General features: G+C 33.6%; 1 protein-coding gene across 3 annotated transcripts in view; it reads left to right on the top strand.

The window, feature by feature from the left end:
- Positions 1 to 13,238, top strand: part of Sec15 (exocyst complex component Sec15) — a 499,079-nt gene that overhangs the window by 143,625 nt on the left and 342,216 nt on the right. For all 3 annotated transcript variants that reach the window (XM_090391741.1, XM_090391739.1, XM_090391740.1), the window contains one exon: positions 8,563 to 8,646. In XM_090391741.1, the coding sequence (XP_090247867.1) occupies positions 8,563 to 8,646 (84 nt within the window). The remainder of the gene's footprint in view (positions 1 to 8,562; positions 8,647 to 13,238) is intronic.

Below are 13,238 nucleotides of genomic sequence, written 5' to 3'. Positions count from 1 at the left end.
ATTTTCCAAGAATGACCTTGAATTCTTCCCCACTTTCCATGAATTGAATCTCATGTGTCAGCATACTGTAAAATCTCCTTGCTGACATATATTTATATATTTTTCTGTTATATATCCTCTTTTGGCTGTTACTCAGACTTGGAATATCATATTTGCTTCATCTGTCCTCATACCCACATTTCCATAGACCTCTTATTATCTTGGTTATCCTTCACTGAATCCCTATAATTATCTCCTTCCAATAGACCACATCATCTAGGCACAAATTGAACTAGTTATACAGCAATCCCTCGATTAATGCATTCTTTAAAATGTGCATTAATCAAACGCACTAATCGAATATAATAACTTACGGGGAAAAGTATAATTCGTTCCTCAAATTTCTTTTTTGAACCTTAATTTTTTTTTTTTTAATTTTTTTTTAAATAAAAAATTAGGGTATATCTTGGGGCCTAGTTAAAGGAAACCCATGAAGCTGAAATACAATAAAACATATTCAGAATATAAATTTATTATTCTGCTTCTTAACAAAGAATTGAGCTGACATAGTTTGGCGGACATTGTTTCTCTTTTTCATGCAACTGACGGTATGGCCCTATTGCCTCTTCTAATACTTCTGCAAATGTTACTGCTTTTCTCTTCATCAGGGTCTGCTTGAAAACTTTGATTGTATGAAAAATATTTTGCAGTTGTTACTGTGAAATCTCTGTGGGCTTGTCAGTGATTAAATTTTCTTTTTATTCTTCAGGATCTTCCTGCTGTGCATCTTAATTTAGCAGGTCGGAATCACTCAATTTCTCAGAATGAGATTTAATTAACTTAGATTCATTTGAAAAGTCTCTAAAATTATTTGCACAATGCGGAAGAATGTGCTTCCAAACGGCTCTCATATTGCCAGCAATAATTTCATTCGACTTCGCGATTTAAAAGTCTTGGAAGTCATTCGCTTCCAAGAAAGGCCGGTTTTGTCGACATTAAATATTTGTTGGTCACAACCCCCTCCCCCCCTTACCCCCTTATAATTTTCTTCAAAATCTCTAGATAATTTGTGGCAACCTCCTTATCTGCACATGCAGCTTTGCCTGTGATTAGAACATTATGTAGACTGTTTCTCTTTTTGAAACGCTCAAACCACCCAGCACTAGTGTGGAATTTTTCTTTTTTGCCATTCATAGCCCTTTCTTTCAAGGTTGCAAAGAGACATTGCTTTTGATTTAATAACGGCGGTGCTGCTAGTGGGATCTGTTTTTGGTCACAATCTTCAATCCGTGTAGAACGAAGTCACTCTAATTCACTTCTGAGTGCATGCATGATGAACTTGAAGCAGCCTTACCTTTCTCTTTGTATTCAACAGCTTTGCTTAAAATTGCTCTTATAGGTGATCCACCCATTTTTATGTTCTTGTCCTATCTTTGCTCTGGACTCACCTTGTTAATTTTTCTTTATTATTTCAAGTTATTCTTCCAATGTGATTACTTCTCGAATCATTTTCACACTTCCACTTTTTTGCTCACTGATTCTTTTACTCACGATGAAAGGTTTGGAAAATACTTAAAAATAAAGTAAGGAAAACAATTGCAAAGGAGGCATGAGATATGACCATCAAAATGCTATGTAATTAGCAGACGACATAAATTTTGGCGATAAATTTGGAACATAGCGTACATGGAAATAGTGTATAGGTGCACTAATCGAATGTGGGTATAGAAAAAAATGACGCAGTAATCGGAGGCACATTAACAAGGGATTGCTGTGCTCATTCTAACTTCTGAGCTACTCTAGACTGCAGTGAGCAGCTCAGCAGTTAGAATTTAGAAACTGATGCAATTTGAGGCCATACCAACACCAAACCCTTATAAAACAATCTGATATCATTTGTTATAGTAATAAAAATTTAGAATTAAATTAAATATAATTAAAAAATGTAAATTAATTAGCTAATAATGTTCAGCTCAATGAGTAGATAGAATCCAGAATAGGTATCTGCCCCCTAAGAGAGAAATTTCAACCTCTCTAGTCTTAGGATTAATAGTGGCAAGTGTATATTCTAGGAAATTGAAGCTCTTCTCATCCCTTCTTATTTCACTCCCAGAAATTTCCTCTTATGTTCTTTCAAGATGAAACAATGACCACCTACCAAATGGTGGGTACTAGAAAATAAATCAGGCCAAGTATTAATACTAAATATATCAGATACAATATATCTGATAGCAGTGCAGATAATGATTGTGCTCAGGAAACATGACAGCAAACAACAAAAGAATAAGATGAAATCATGGATAAGATGTTAAAGCCACTTTATCAAGAGCATACCTAGCATATTCTTTTTACCATCAGAAGGTGGGGCATAGATTAATTATAAAAATTTTTCAAAATGTTATCAAAAAATTATCAAAATGTGAATAAACAGCATAAGGAAAACTGTTCTTTGGTGAACTCTTCCTCATGCTGTTTTTCTCCAAGGATTAGTTAATTTTAGTCATTAACACAGGATGAGAACAACTTAACTTCACTGCTACCAAAACAGTCCTGTGTTATTAAAAATGATATCACTTCACTTCTGCATATCGTTGTTAATACACATATCTATTCTATCTCCAGGCATGATCAGGTTACCATTCTTGGACTGACTTCTCTTATCATTCTTGGCACAAACACATTATATTCACAGCTTTCCCAGTCTCTAAAGAAACTTGTTCTTTTCTGCTTTAAGACACTACTTCTCATCTATGCAACTCCTAACACTATATATAAATCCTAAATTCATCTAATCTTAATATATTGTTATTACATTTGGAGTGTTACATCGCAAACTCCCTAAAATTGCTCTGTGCTATCCAGAAAATGGATCTCTGCTTGTTAGATTGTTCATTGGTAAAGTGCTAATTAAAATACCTAGTGAAAAGGCATACAGCAGAAATACTAGGTATTTTAATTAGCACTTTACCATGGAGCTGACCACCATGCCTCCACTTTATTTAAGCATGTAAAAGTTGCTGGTTCCTTCATGCATTTCAGTTGTACACACATACATCAAACCCTCATCCTTCTTTTTCATTTCCTCTATCTCTATTTTTTGAAACAGCCATCACACTGTTTTTTTCAATCCCTGCAACCTTTAGCTGTTCAAGAAATAAATGTAACAACCTGTTTCTGTTTCTTCCTTTTCCTTAACCACTTGTTCATATTTGCAGCACTGTTGTGTGCAAAGAAAAATTTTGTTTTCTTCCATTGAGGACTGATATAAGGCCTTGATGTTGAGTCACTTGGTGAAAAATCACTACTATAATTGGAGATGTGAAGTGAAGTGGCTTTTGCTATAGTTCATCTCTAGATGAACTTTTGCTATAGTTCATCTTGAGATGAACTCTCTTTCTTCATACATTCAGTGCAGTTGGTAGCATTGCTGAGCATTTTTCATGTTGAGCCCATACACGAGAGGTTGGTTGATCAACCTATAGTATGTTAATACCGTGTATGGGTAGTGATTGGGAAAGAAGGTACTTGTTCACATTTCATTTTAATAACTGTATATTGTATTCCTTTGAGAACACATAGTGCTGTACTATGGAACAAGACTGTTCCATAGTACAGCACTAGCAGGGATAAAGGAGGAGAAGAAACTTGTTCTGTGGGTTTCGAGCAGCAGCTGCATGTTCCAACGAGCTTATTACTAAGTTGGAGAATTATTAATGTTATTTCAGATGACAATTTTCCTTGGAAATATTTGTAGAATACACAGTGCAGAGACCAATCGTCTGTGCAAAAGCAGGGTGGGGAGTAGTTGGTAAGGGATAGATCATTAGTAAATCTGATTGAGTCAAGCATTTTGAGGGAACTTTTGGGAGCCCCATCCCATATGTGAGAGCAGTATTCAATGGCTAGATTGATTTGTATAAGATTAACAGCTGTTTAAGGGTGAAGTGACATCTTGAGCAAAAGAGAAATCCTAGTTTTTTAGAAGCTGAGGATGCAATGGTTATGTGTTTATGCCAGAAGAGGCTTGATGTCAGGGTAATTCCAAGAAGAGAAATCTCAAATTGTCTGGATATTTGGGTGTTGTCAAAAATAATACTGGGAGAAAAATAGTTAATTTTTATGAGAAATAAAACAAGTACCGAGTTTTATTAGCATTGAAATTGACTAAGTTATCTGACCCCCATTGTAGGATGAATTGTAGATCAGAATTGAGGGCGGTGGTGGTCGATGTTCTGTAGGTTGAGTCGAGTTGTGTAGAGTAAGGTTTAGCAAATGAAACGGAGGAGTGCAATGTGCAGTTGTCTGCAAAACTGTGTATTAGGTTGGAGGTCAGTTGAAGTAGGTCATTGATATATAGCAGGAAGAGGGTTGGTGAGAGGATAAGGAACCATCCACCACCACACATAGTGTGCATCCAGACAGAAAACTGGCAATCCAACTACAGAAGTCTTGAGACGGACCAAATGATGGCAGCTTGCTTAGTGATCCCTTGTGCCAGACCCAGGCAAATGCCTTGAGATATCAAGTGCAACCGCTTGAGATTTGCCATTCTTCTCCATGGCATTTGTCCAGAGATGGGTGATATATGTGAGCAGATCTCCTGTTGATCAGCAGCGATGGAATCCATACAGGCGGTCGTTTATTAGGTGGGTACCTTCAAGGTAGTGTAGGAGTTGGAAATTGATTATTTTTCCATTACTTTAGACAGGACTGAGGTGAACGAGATGGGGCAGTAGTTGGATGGCAGTGACTGGTTGCCTTCTTGGGAATGTGTCGAATATAGAGTAATTCCTAGGTTGTGGGATAGATACCAGTGGAGTAAGACAGTATATACACGTGACATAGGACAGGAGTCAATTCTGGTGCACAAACCTTCAGGATAATTGGAGGAATGCCATCAGGGCCTGGAGAGTTTTTTTTGTGTCTAATTTGGACAGTATTTTACTGATCTCTTTCTGGCAAAAAGATATAGTAGGCATTGTATGTTCAACATCTGGAATGGTTGGGGGACAGTACCATTGTAAATTATGCATGCGTTGGAAGCAAAGTGTGAGGCTAAGAGATTGGCTTTTTCTGTAGGTGATGAGCATGCCCTCCATATTGTAATTAAGTATAAATTTGTCTTTAATGCATTGTAATTCAACTCTGAGAGTCCTCAGAATAACAGATAACATATTTCCTATGGGTAAGTCTTGATGCTGAATTTTTGTGACGAGTGAGCATTGAATCCTAGAGAATGTACTTTAAATTGTCTCCATTCTTTTGCATACTTGTAATGAGCCTTGTGCTTCTTTGTCCATTAATGAAGTTTGTTTATTGCTATGTGTTAATAAGTATGTGTACAGGTCCCTGATAGTATCATGTAGGGTTTATACAAAAACCGACTTTTGAAAAAACCGGTTTTCGTATTCCAGTATTTTCAAAAAAAAATGGTTAAACTGGTTTCAGATTTTTACAAAAAAAAAAAATATATATTTTTTTTTTCAGACAATAAGATGCACCCCAAATTTATGAGATGATTTTTAGAAAAAAATATTTTATTATATAAAGATATTTACAAATTCTTACTTAATTTTTATTGTTACAATCATTTATATTAGCAATATTCAGTTCATCTTCACTCTCGGTACTATCGCTCGTCTCGTTAATGTCACCGTTCGTATTACTTTCGTCTGAACTATTGTTGTCACTCCCTTCAAAAACTGCGTCATCTTTGGTACCATCTATCGTGTTACTTATCCCGCATTTCTTAAATGACTATAATTCATGGGAAGCTGTGAATATTCTTTCACAGCTTCCCATGAATTTTTCACCCAGGTACATACTTCTGAAATTGTTGGCCGTTTCATACGTCCTGTTACTGTAACAATATGATTTGGCTTTGCCATCCATTTGTTCCACTCTTCCTGCATAAAATTTTTGAATGGTTTATTAATAGATCCATCCAAGGGTTGTAATTGACTTGTAAGGCCTCCAGGAATGACAGCTAATTCTGTATTCATTTCTTTTAGAAGCTTCTTGGTTGATTCTGTTTTATGCGCTCTGTATTGATCCCACACTAACATCACAGGCTTTTTAAATAAGCACCTAGACGTTTTGCCCATATCTTTTGCATCCATAATTTCATTCCTGTTTTGTCCATCCAGCCTTTATCTTGAACGTGGATAATAATGCCACGAGGACTTTCATCTCTTGATAACTTTTTCCTCTATAAGATTAACATGGGGGGGGGGTAGTTTTGTTCCATCCGTGCAACAAGTTAAAACTACAGTGTAGTGAGTTTTTTCTGTGACCTGTTGTTTTGATCACTATTGATTTAGTGCCTTTTGAATCTACTGTCCAATTTGAAGGAACATCAAAAGTTAGAGGCACTTCATCCATGTTTGCAATTTGATTAAGCTCAAAGTTAAATTTCCTTCTAGCTGATATGACAAATCTATGGAATTCTATAATTTTAGCTTCATAGTCAGCGCTGACATTTTTTGGGCTAGAGTGGGTTTTATATGTATACATAACCCATGTCTTTTCATAAATCTAAAGCACCAAGATGGTGATCCAGTAAAATCTAAAATTCCATTAGCAGTTGCTCATCGTTTCGCTTCAAAAATTATCATTTTCTTAGAAATGGATATTCCCATGTTTTGATGATTTGTTACCCAATTTTTCATTTGTACTTCTAATTCTGGCCATTTTTCTAGGTGCGAACAGAATGTTTTCTTGTGTTTACATAGCAGTTTTAATTGTTCTTCTTGTTTTCTCCACTCATGAACCATTTTTTCTGTTGGTGGTGGACCAAAATGTCTTTCTGCTGCTCTGTTTCCATATTGTTTTGCATAATTTATCACATTTTATTTATAACTCACGTTATATGAAAGTCTTTTTTGTGTTTTACGCTCATTGTTTCTAATTTTAAGATAAAAATTTTAACTTATAAAAAATAATTCAAATGAACCGTACAAAAGTGCATATATTTACACGCTAATGACTATCGACGCTCTAAATCGGTGATTCACCCATGCAGCGAGATAACTTAGGTACCTACCTTCAGTGGCGTACTTACTAATTTTATTAACATATTGTGCCAGTAATTGAACTTCGCTAACAGCTTCGGTACAGTGTAAAGATTCGTATTTTAATGTTACCTTCGGACATAAGATGCACCCCAATTTTCAGTCGATTTTTCTATGTAAAAAGATGCGTCTTATGGTCCAAAAAATATGGTATATATGTGTGTGTGTGTGTGTGTGTGTGTAATTAAAGCAGTAAAAAAATTTATACTTATTTTAAAATTTATTTTAAATTCAAATCAGTTTATTTAATATTTATAAAACTACAAAAATATAACAAAATAAAATATACTCCATACAAAACCAAATTAAAAAAAAATAAATAACTAAAACTGTGCAAAATATAAATTATAAATTTTTATTTCATTTAGTATTTTTCTTCAGGAAATGTGATTTCAAAAAACATAGAATGTCCACTGAACGATTACTTAATCTTGTTCTTATTCTAGATACAAAATTGCCTGAAATAGAAAATGCTCTCTCACTGGCTACCGAACTTGGTTTATCATCTTCAGGACATCAAATAACAAATCTAAATTCTTTGTTCTTTTATTGGTTGCCTCAAATACTGAAAATTCGGCTTTCAGTGTCTTCGGATTTGATATTATTTCTTCAGGTTCCTCAAATCTATGAATTGATTTTCCCATGGCTTCTTTTAGAGCATTGCCCTGATTAATAGTTTCTTTGTCTCTGATATATTCATCATCGGAATCTGTTTCCATACAAGAATTTGGATATATTCTAGACAATATTTTTGCAGATAACTTAATAATATTGAATTTTGAAGCTAGTGGAAATACACTGGATTTCTTTGTTGAAATGTTTTGTGGATTTTGCAAATATAGCAAAAGGGTTACCAATCCAACTTGTCTTATTTCTTGAATTCGTACTTCTAAAGCATTTAATAATTTGAAACTAATTTCAGTCTTTAAATTTTTTTTAGTTAATTTAACAGAAATTCAAATATGCCTTCACTTGTTAATAAATTGGCTTCTCGCCACCCTAAGACCTCAACTGCTAGACGTACTGGTCCCAACACTTTAAGGAGCTCCATGATTTTAGGATATTGAGCTTCATTCCACATATGAGAAGCACCAATATCATTCAAAGCTAAAACAACACATTCTTTTAATGTTATAAATCTTTCAATCATGGCCTCTAAGCTAATAAATCTTGTTTGGCAGTCAAAAAGTCTGTCCTTCTTTTAGGGTTTTGCTAGTTTATGGATATTCATAAGCACATACTGACAATGAGCAATTTCTTTCACACTCTAGAAGATTATGTTGGTCATTCTAGCAAACAGAAATCAGTTACTGCCATATCAATAATATCTAAACTTAATACTCTAAAGAAAATTGTGTGGGGAAAGACTTCAGGCACCTTGCAGAACTGATTTTTTTCTCTACTAATATTTTGATTATTAATGATTACATATGAAAAACTATTCTAGTTTCTTGAATTTTGAAGCACTTTTTACTTTTATACTCTTAATTAAATATTAATTTTTCCCTTTCAGGGAGCAAGAGAAACATTTGAAGTGTATTATAGGCAACAAAGAAAGCAACAGGCAAAACTTTCATTGCAGCCACCTAATAATATGGTAAGATATGTTGCCTATCTTTTGACAAAGATAAATTTTTTTTTTCATTATTTACAAAGAACTGCTGTAAATTGAAACAAAAAATTTAAGTGATAAAATATAATGGATTAAACTTATGAAACCTTTATTACCTGTTGAATTTTTGGCTGAATCTGATGGCCAAAACAAGACTTAGAGAATATAACTTTTGAAGTTAGGTGTGCAACAGTTAAATTCTTTATATGACACATATGGTTGTAGTTGAGCTTTATCTTGCACACACACATTAGTTAAGTAGAAATTAGCTAGAGAAAACAAACATATATATACACAATGAAACCTTGACTTATAGAGACTGGATAAGCTGAAAAATCAGTATACATTTCAAGTGTTCCAAATTTGTGAAACTTGAAAAATTCAGACCTAAATTTAATAAATGTTTATTTTTCCAGGCTCCTCAGACAACCTGTAGAAACTTCATGTAGCACATTCAGATACAGAAAATCTATTTTGTATAAATAGCTAACAATCATCTATTGCTTGAAAATTTTAAACTTTTTATCCACAAAATGCTCATTAAGCTTCAGTTCAAGCAAGCATAGATAACTATTTCTTTGCTTCATGCATTTGTTAAAGTGTTACATTGCTGTTTTAACATCGTAGACATTTTAGCACTTTTATTTTTTATTACCTGACATTCCATTTTCCAAATCCTTTTAGTAATAAAATTTTATCTTCCAAAGTCACTTATTTTCTTTTTACTTTGAAGCAGTAGCCGTTTCTTCAGTCTAACACTTAAAATTCATTAATACTTGTAGTGAATGCTCTCAACATATGCAGTAATGATCTTTTTCTTGCAAGTATAAATAGGCCTTCAGCAGCTAATTGAATCATTCTGGAAATTGTTTGGATTTTGTTAATTCTTCAACAATACCGAAATACTTAGCCCAGATCTTGATTTGTGAAACTTTGTCAATCTCTCCTGTACTTACAATATATATATATATATATACATACATACAGTCAACCCTCTTATAACGCTGTACTCTTATAACACAGCTTCCATATAACACGGAGCCAAAATTGCGACAGCCCTCCTATAACGCAATTTCCGTTCAACAACATTCCATCAACTTAATTGGTTTAAGAAGATTCTCTATAGCATGAATTTATCTATGTGTTAAATTTTTACAGTTGAAATTAACGGAGAATTCCCTTCTTTTTGGTGAAGGTACATCACCATTCTCCAATTTCAGTTATCAGGGAATTCCCCTATAAGCGAAGAAACAATGCGAGATTGTTCACAGTGCTCTGTTTTAATGCTTAAAATAGACCGTATGATTGGCTGTTGCGTATTTGCGTGAATTTTTTTATCCAATAGTGCTGCCGAACTTTCGCTGTTGCAACCACCCACTTTGTCATCAATTTTAAGTGCAACTTAGTAGGAAACTGTCTGTAAATCCGTGCAGACGTACATATCACGATTAGCGTTCAATAAAGTGCCTTTTGCTCGCTTAATTTGTGTTATCGTAATTGGACAACATTGCACAATACTGTAGATAATATTTTTTATTTGTTGTAATATAATAATAATAAAATAATTGTTAACCCCAGGTTTGCATAATGTCAGACACAAAAGAAACAAGAAAACAGTTAAAAAGAAAGTTTATATCTCTTGAGGACATAATCCAAATTTTAAATCGTTTAAAGGGTGGTTCTCATATAACGCGGTACGAATCAATCTGATTCATACTAATTCTGAGTTGCTTATAGTGCAGTTTCCATATAACGCGGCACGAATTAACCTGTCAACCTTCCTATATACAGTGCAAATTGTTGATTTGCACATTAAATCTGATGTTTCTTATAACACAGTTTCCATATAACGCGGTACGAGTTAATTGCATTATAGGAGGGTTGACTGTATATATGTATGTGTGTGTATGTGTGTATATATATATATATATATATATATATATATATATATGAAAAAAATTGAATGACTAGAACCGAGATTTAATTAAAAAGGTTTTAATATAAACACACTACTAGTTTCGGCCTGTAACAGCCTTCTTCAGGTGATATTATAAAAGAAAAAATACTAAACATTGAGGGTTAAAAGACTATGAACAACATAGACAGTCTTTATACATAATTAGCATTAAAACGTTGTAGTTGTATTTGAAGCTGTTCTTTCATTTGTTGCATTGTTGGGAGAGTGCGTGCTTGCTGCATCACGTGAACGCCAGTACATGATTACAGCTGAATGACTATCCGGGAGGTTGTAGCTTAAGTTGTTATTTAGATGAACAGGATTGAAGATGATTTCTCTCGATTCCACAATTTTTCTCTCTATTTCGTCACTGCAACGGAAGATGTTTGTAGATTTTTCCCAGCAGACTTTGTGACTTTGGTTATCATTATGTATGTTAACCGAGTCAATGATCATTCTGTCATATATATATATATATATATATATATAGTACAGTAGTAAGACTTAAGCACATACTATTAAGAAGTATGTGGAAATGTGAGGATCCAGAAGTCGAGGTTTATTCTCTGTGTGGAAATATTTGATGGAAGAGCTCAAAATATTTCCCGTCTTTAATCACATCATCTGAACACCGTCCCAAAATCATGTTTAGAGCTGAATTAGAAACAGTTTTTTTTTTTTTTTTTTGACTGGCTAAGAAATCAAAATTCATTAGGGTCCAAATTTAATTGGCTCTGTTCTAAGTTTAATATCTTAAATGTGCAGCTTTTATTTCACAAAAATATTACACATCATGCCACAGCATGAAAAATGTGAAGTGGAAAATTCATGTAGAGAACTAAGGCACTTTGAAAATAGAAAAAAAAAAAATGCTATAATAATGTTCTTTTTTTTTGGTTGCACTGTTCAGGTATTTTCTACTTGGTTTGAAATATTTGTTCCATACATTGCCAAAGATTACATAGGAATTTCAGATTAAAATGAAATGGGATTGGGAAGGACATGCTTCTTCTGTAGATGTCTTTACAGTCACATTGTTCATCAACATTTGGAATATAGTTACTTCTTACATTGAGTTATGCTCTTCCTAAGAATTTCATCTCAGACAAAATTAGGCTTTAGCATCTTCTTTTGTTGACATTTGTTATATCGTTCTACAACTACATGTTGCATCATTCAAGTTTTAGTTATATTTGGAATATATTTGGTTCTGGCATTGCTCTCTAAAAGTTGTATCATTCAATTATTTTTAACCTTTGAATTTCAGTTATTTCTTACGTTATTTAAGGTTCTCTGGGAAATTGTCAATTGAGACTATACTGCAGGGGTGGTGTTTCTTTTTTATATACCTTTAAATATATTAGTTCTAAGGATCATATATCTAAATGTTTTCAACTACATCTGGAATATAGTTGTTACTTTCATTGCCTAAGGTCTGAAATTTTAGTGCATCTTGTTCAAACTATGTTACCTGCTTTGATCTTAGAAGACCTAAACCATGATTCCTTCAAGTATTCAGGTATTTCCTTGTGTGATTGCAATATGCAATATTATGTACACAGAAAATGTCATAGAATACACTATAGATATCCAGTTAATAGAAATCTACAGGCCTAAACATCTTGTCTCTTAGATCTGTTATCATCTGCAGGCCAAACATTGACCAGTCCTGTAAGATATGAAATTATGTGGAATATCTCCTATACCAATGTAACTACAAGACTGAAAGAAAGGTATTAAAATGTATGGAAATTATTATTCCAAATCTTGGCTATCTCAGTGTAAACCTAATTCTAACCTATCACATTGTTATTGCATAATTGAGAGCAGTGGTTCAATGGGGCACTATATCAAGCAATACTTAGTCTTCATTTGAACTGCAAGTCCTCAGAATTGAAGGAAGTAACAGGAAAATGGTTTGATGTCAAATCAGTGTCAGACAAGGATGTATGTTATTTCCACTGTTATTCATCATCTATATGGATCACATTATGAAGGAAAGCGGTCTCTTTACTTTATGCAGATTATGTTATATTCCTAAATAAATCCAGAACAAATCTGCAGGATTTCCTGACTAAATTGAATAACTGTTGTAGTAGATATGATATGAAGATCAGCAATAACAAGACAATTAAAATAGGCAGAAGCATTGAAAATATCAACTGCATTGTGAATGGAGAACCAATAGAATAAGTGAAACATTTCGGCTACTTAGGCATGATTTTTAGTGAAGATGGTAAATTAAATACGTAAAAATAGACAACAGAATTAACAAAGTTGGTATGGTAGGAAGTCAACTGAATAAATTTATATGGAATAAGAGAGAAATTAGTCAAAACACTAAATTAGCTATATACAAGACAATGTTCAAACCAATTTTAACTTATGGATCTGAGAGCTGTTTGTTAAATATAAAACTCTTGACCAAAGACTAGAACAATGATTTGAGAGTCCTGAGAAAGATTAGGGGCATAAACAGATGGCATTAATGACAATATCATATTAAAAACAAGGATATTAGGAAAGAACTTCACATTGTTAGCAGAGCTGATCTTAGGTGGTATGGCCACCTAAACAGAATGGGAAAGGAAGGATTAGCAAAACCAGTGTTCTCTGCCAG

This window comes from Typopeltis vanoorti, chromosome 4 (genome assembly GCF_054136105.1).
Source record: "Typopeltis vanoorti isolate ZY-2024b chromosome 4, IOZ_Tvanoo_1.0, whole genome shotgun sequence".
Lineage (NCBI taxonomy): Eukaryota > Metazoa > Arthropoda > Arachnida > Uropygi > Thelyphonidae > Typopeltis > Typopeltis vanoorti.
This window is presented reverse-complemented; position numbering and strand designations above follow the sequence as displayed.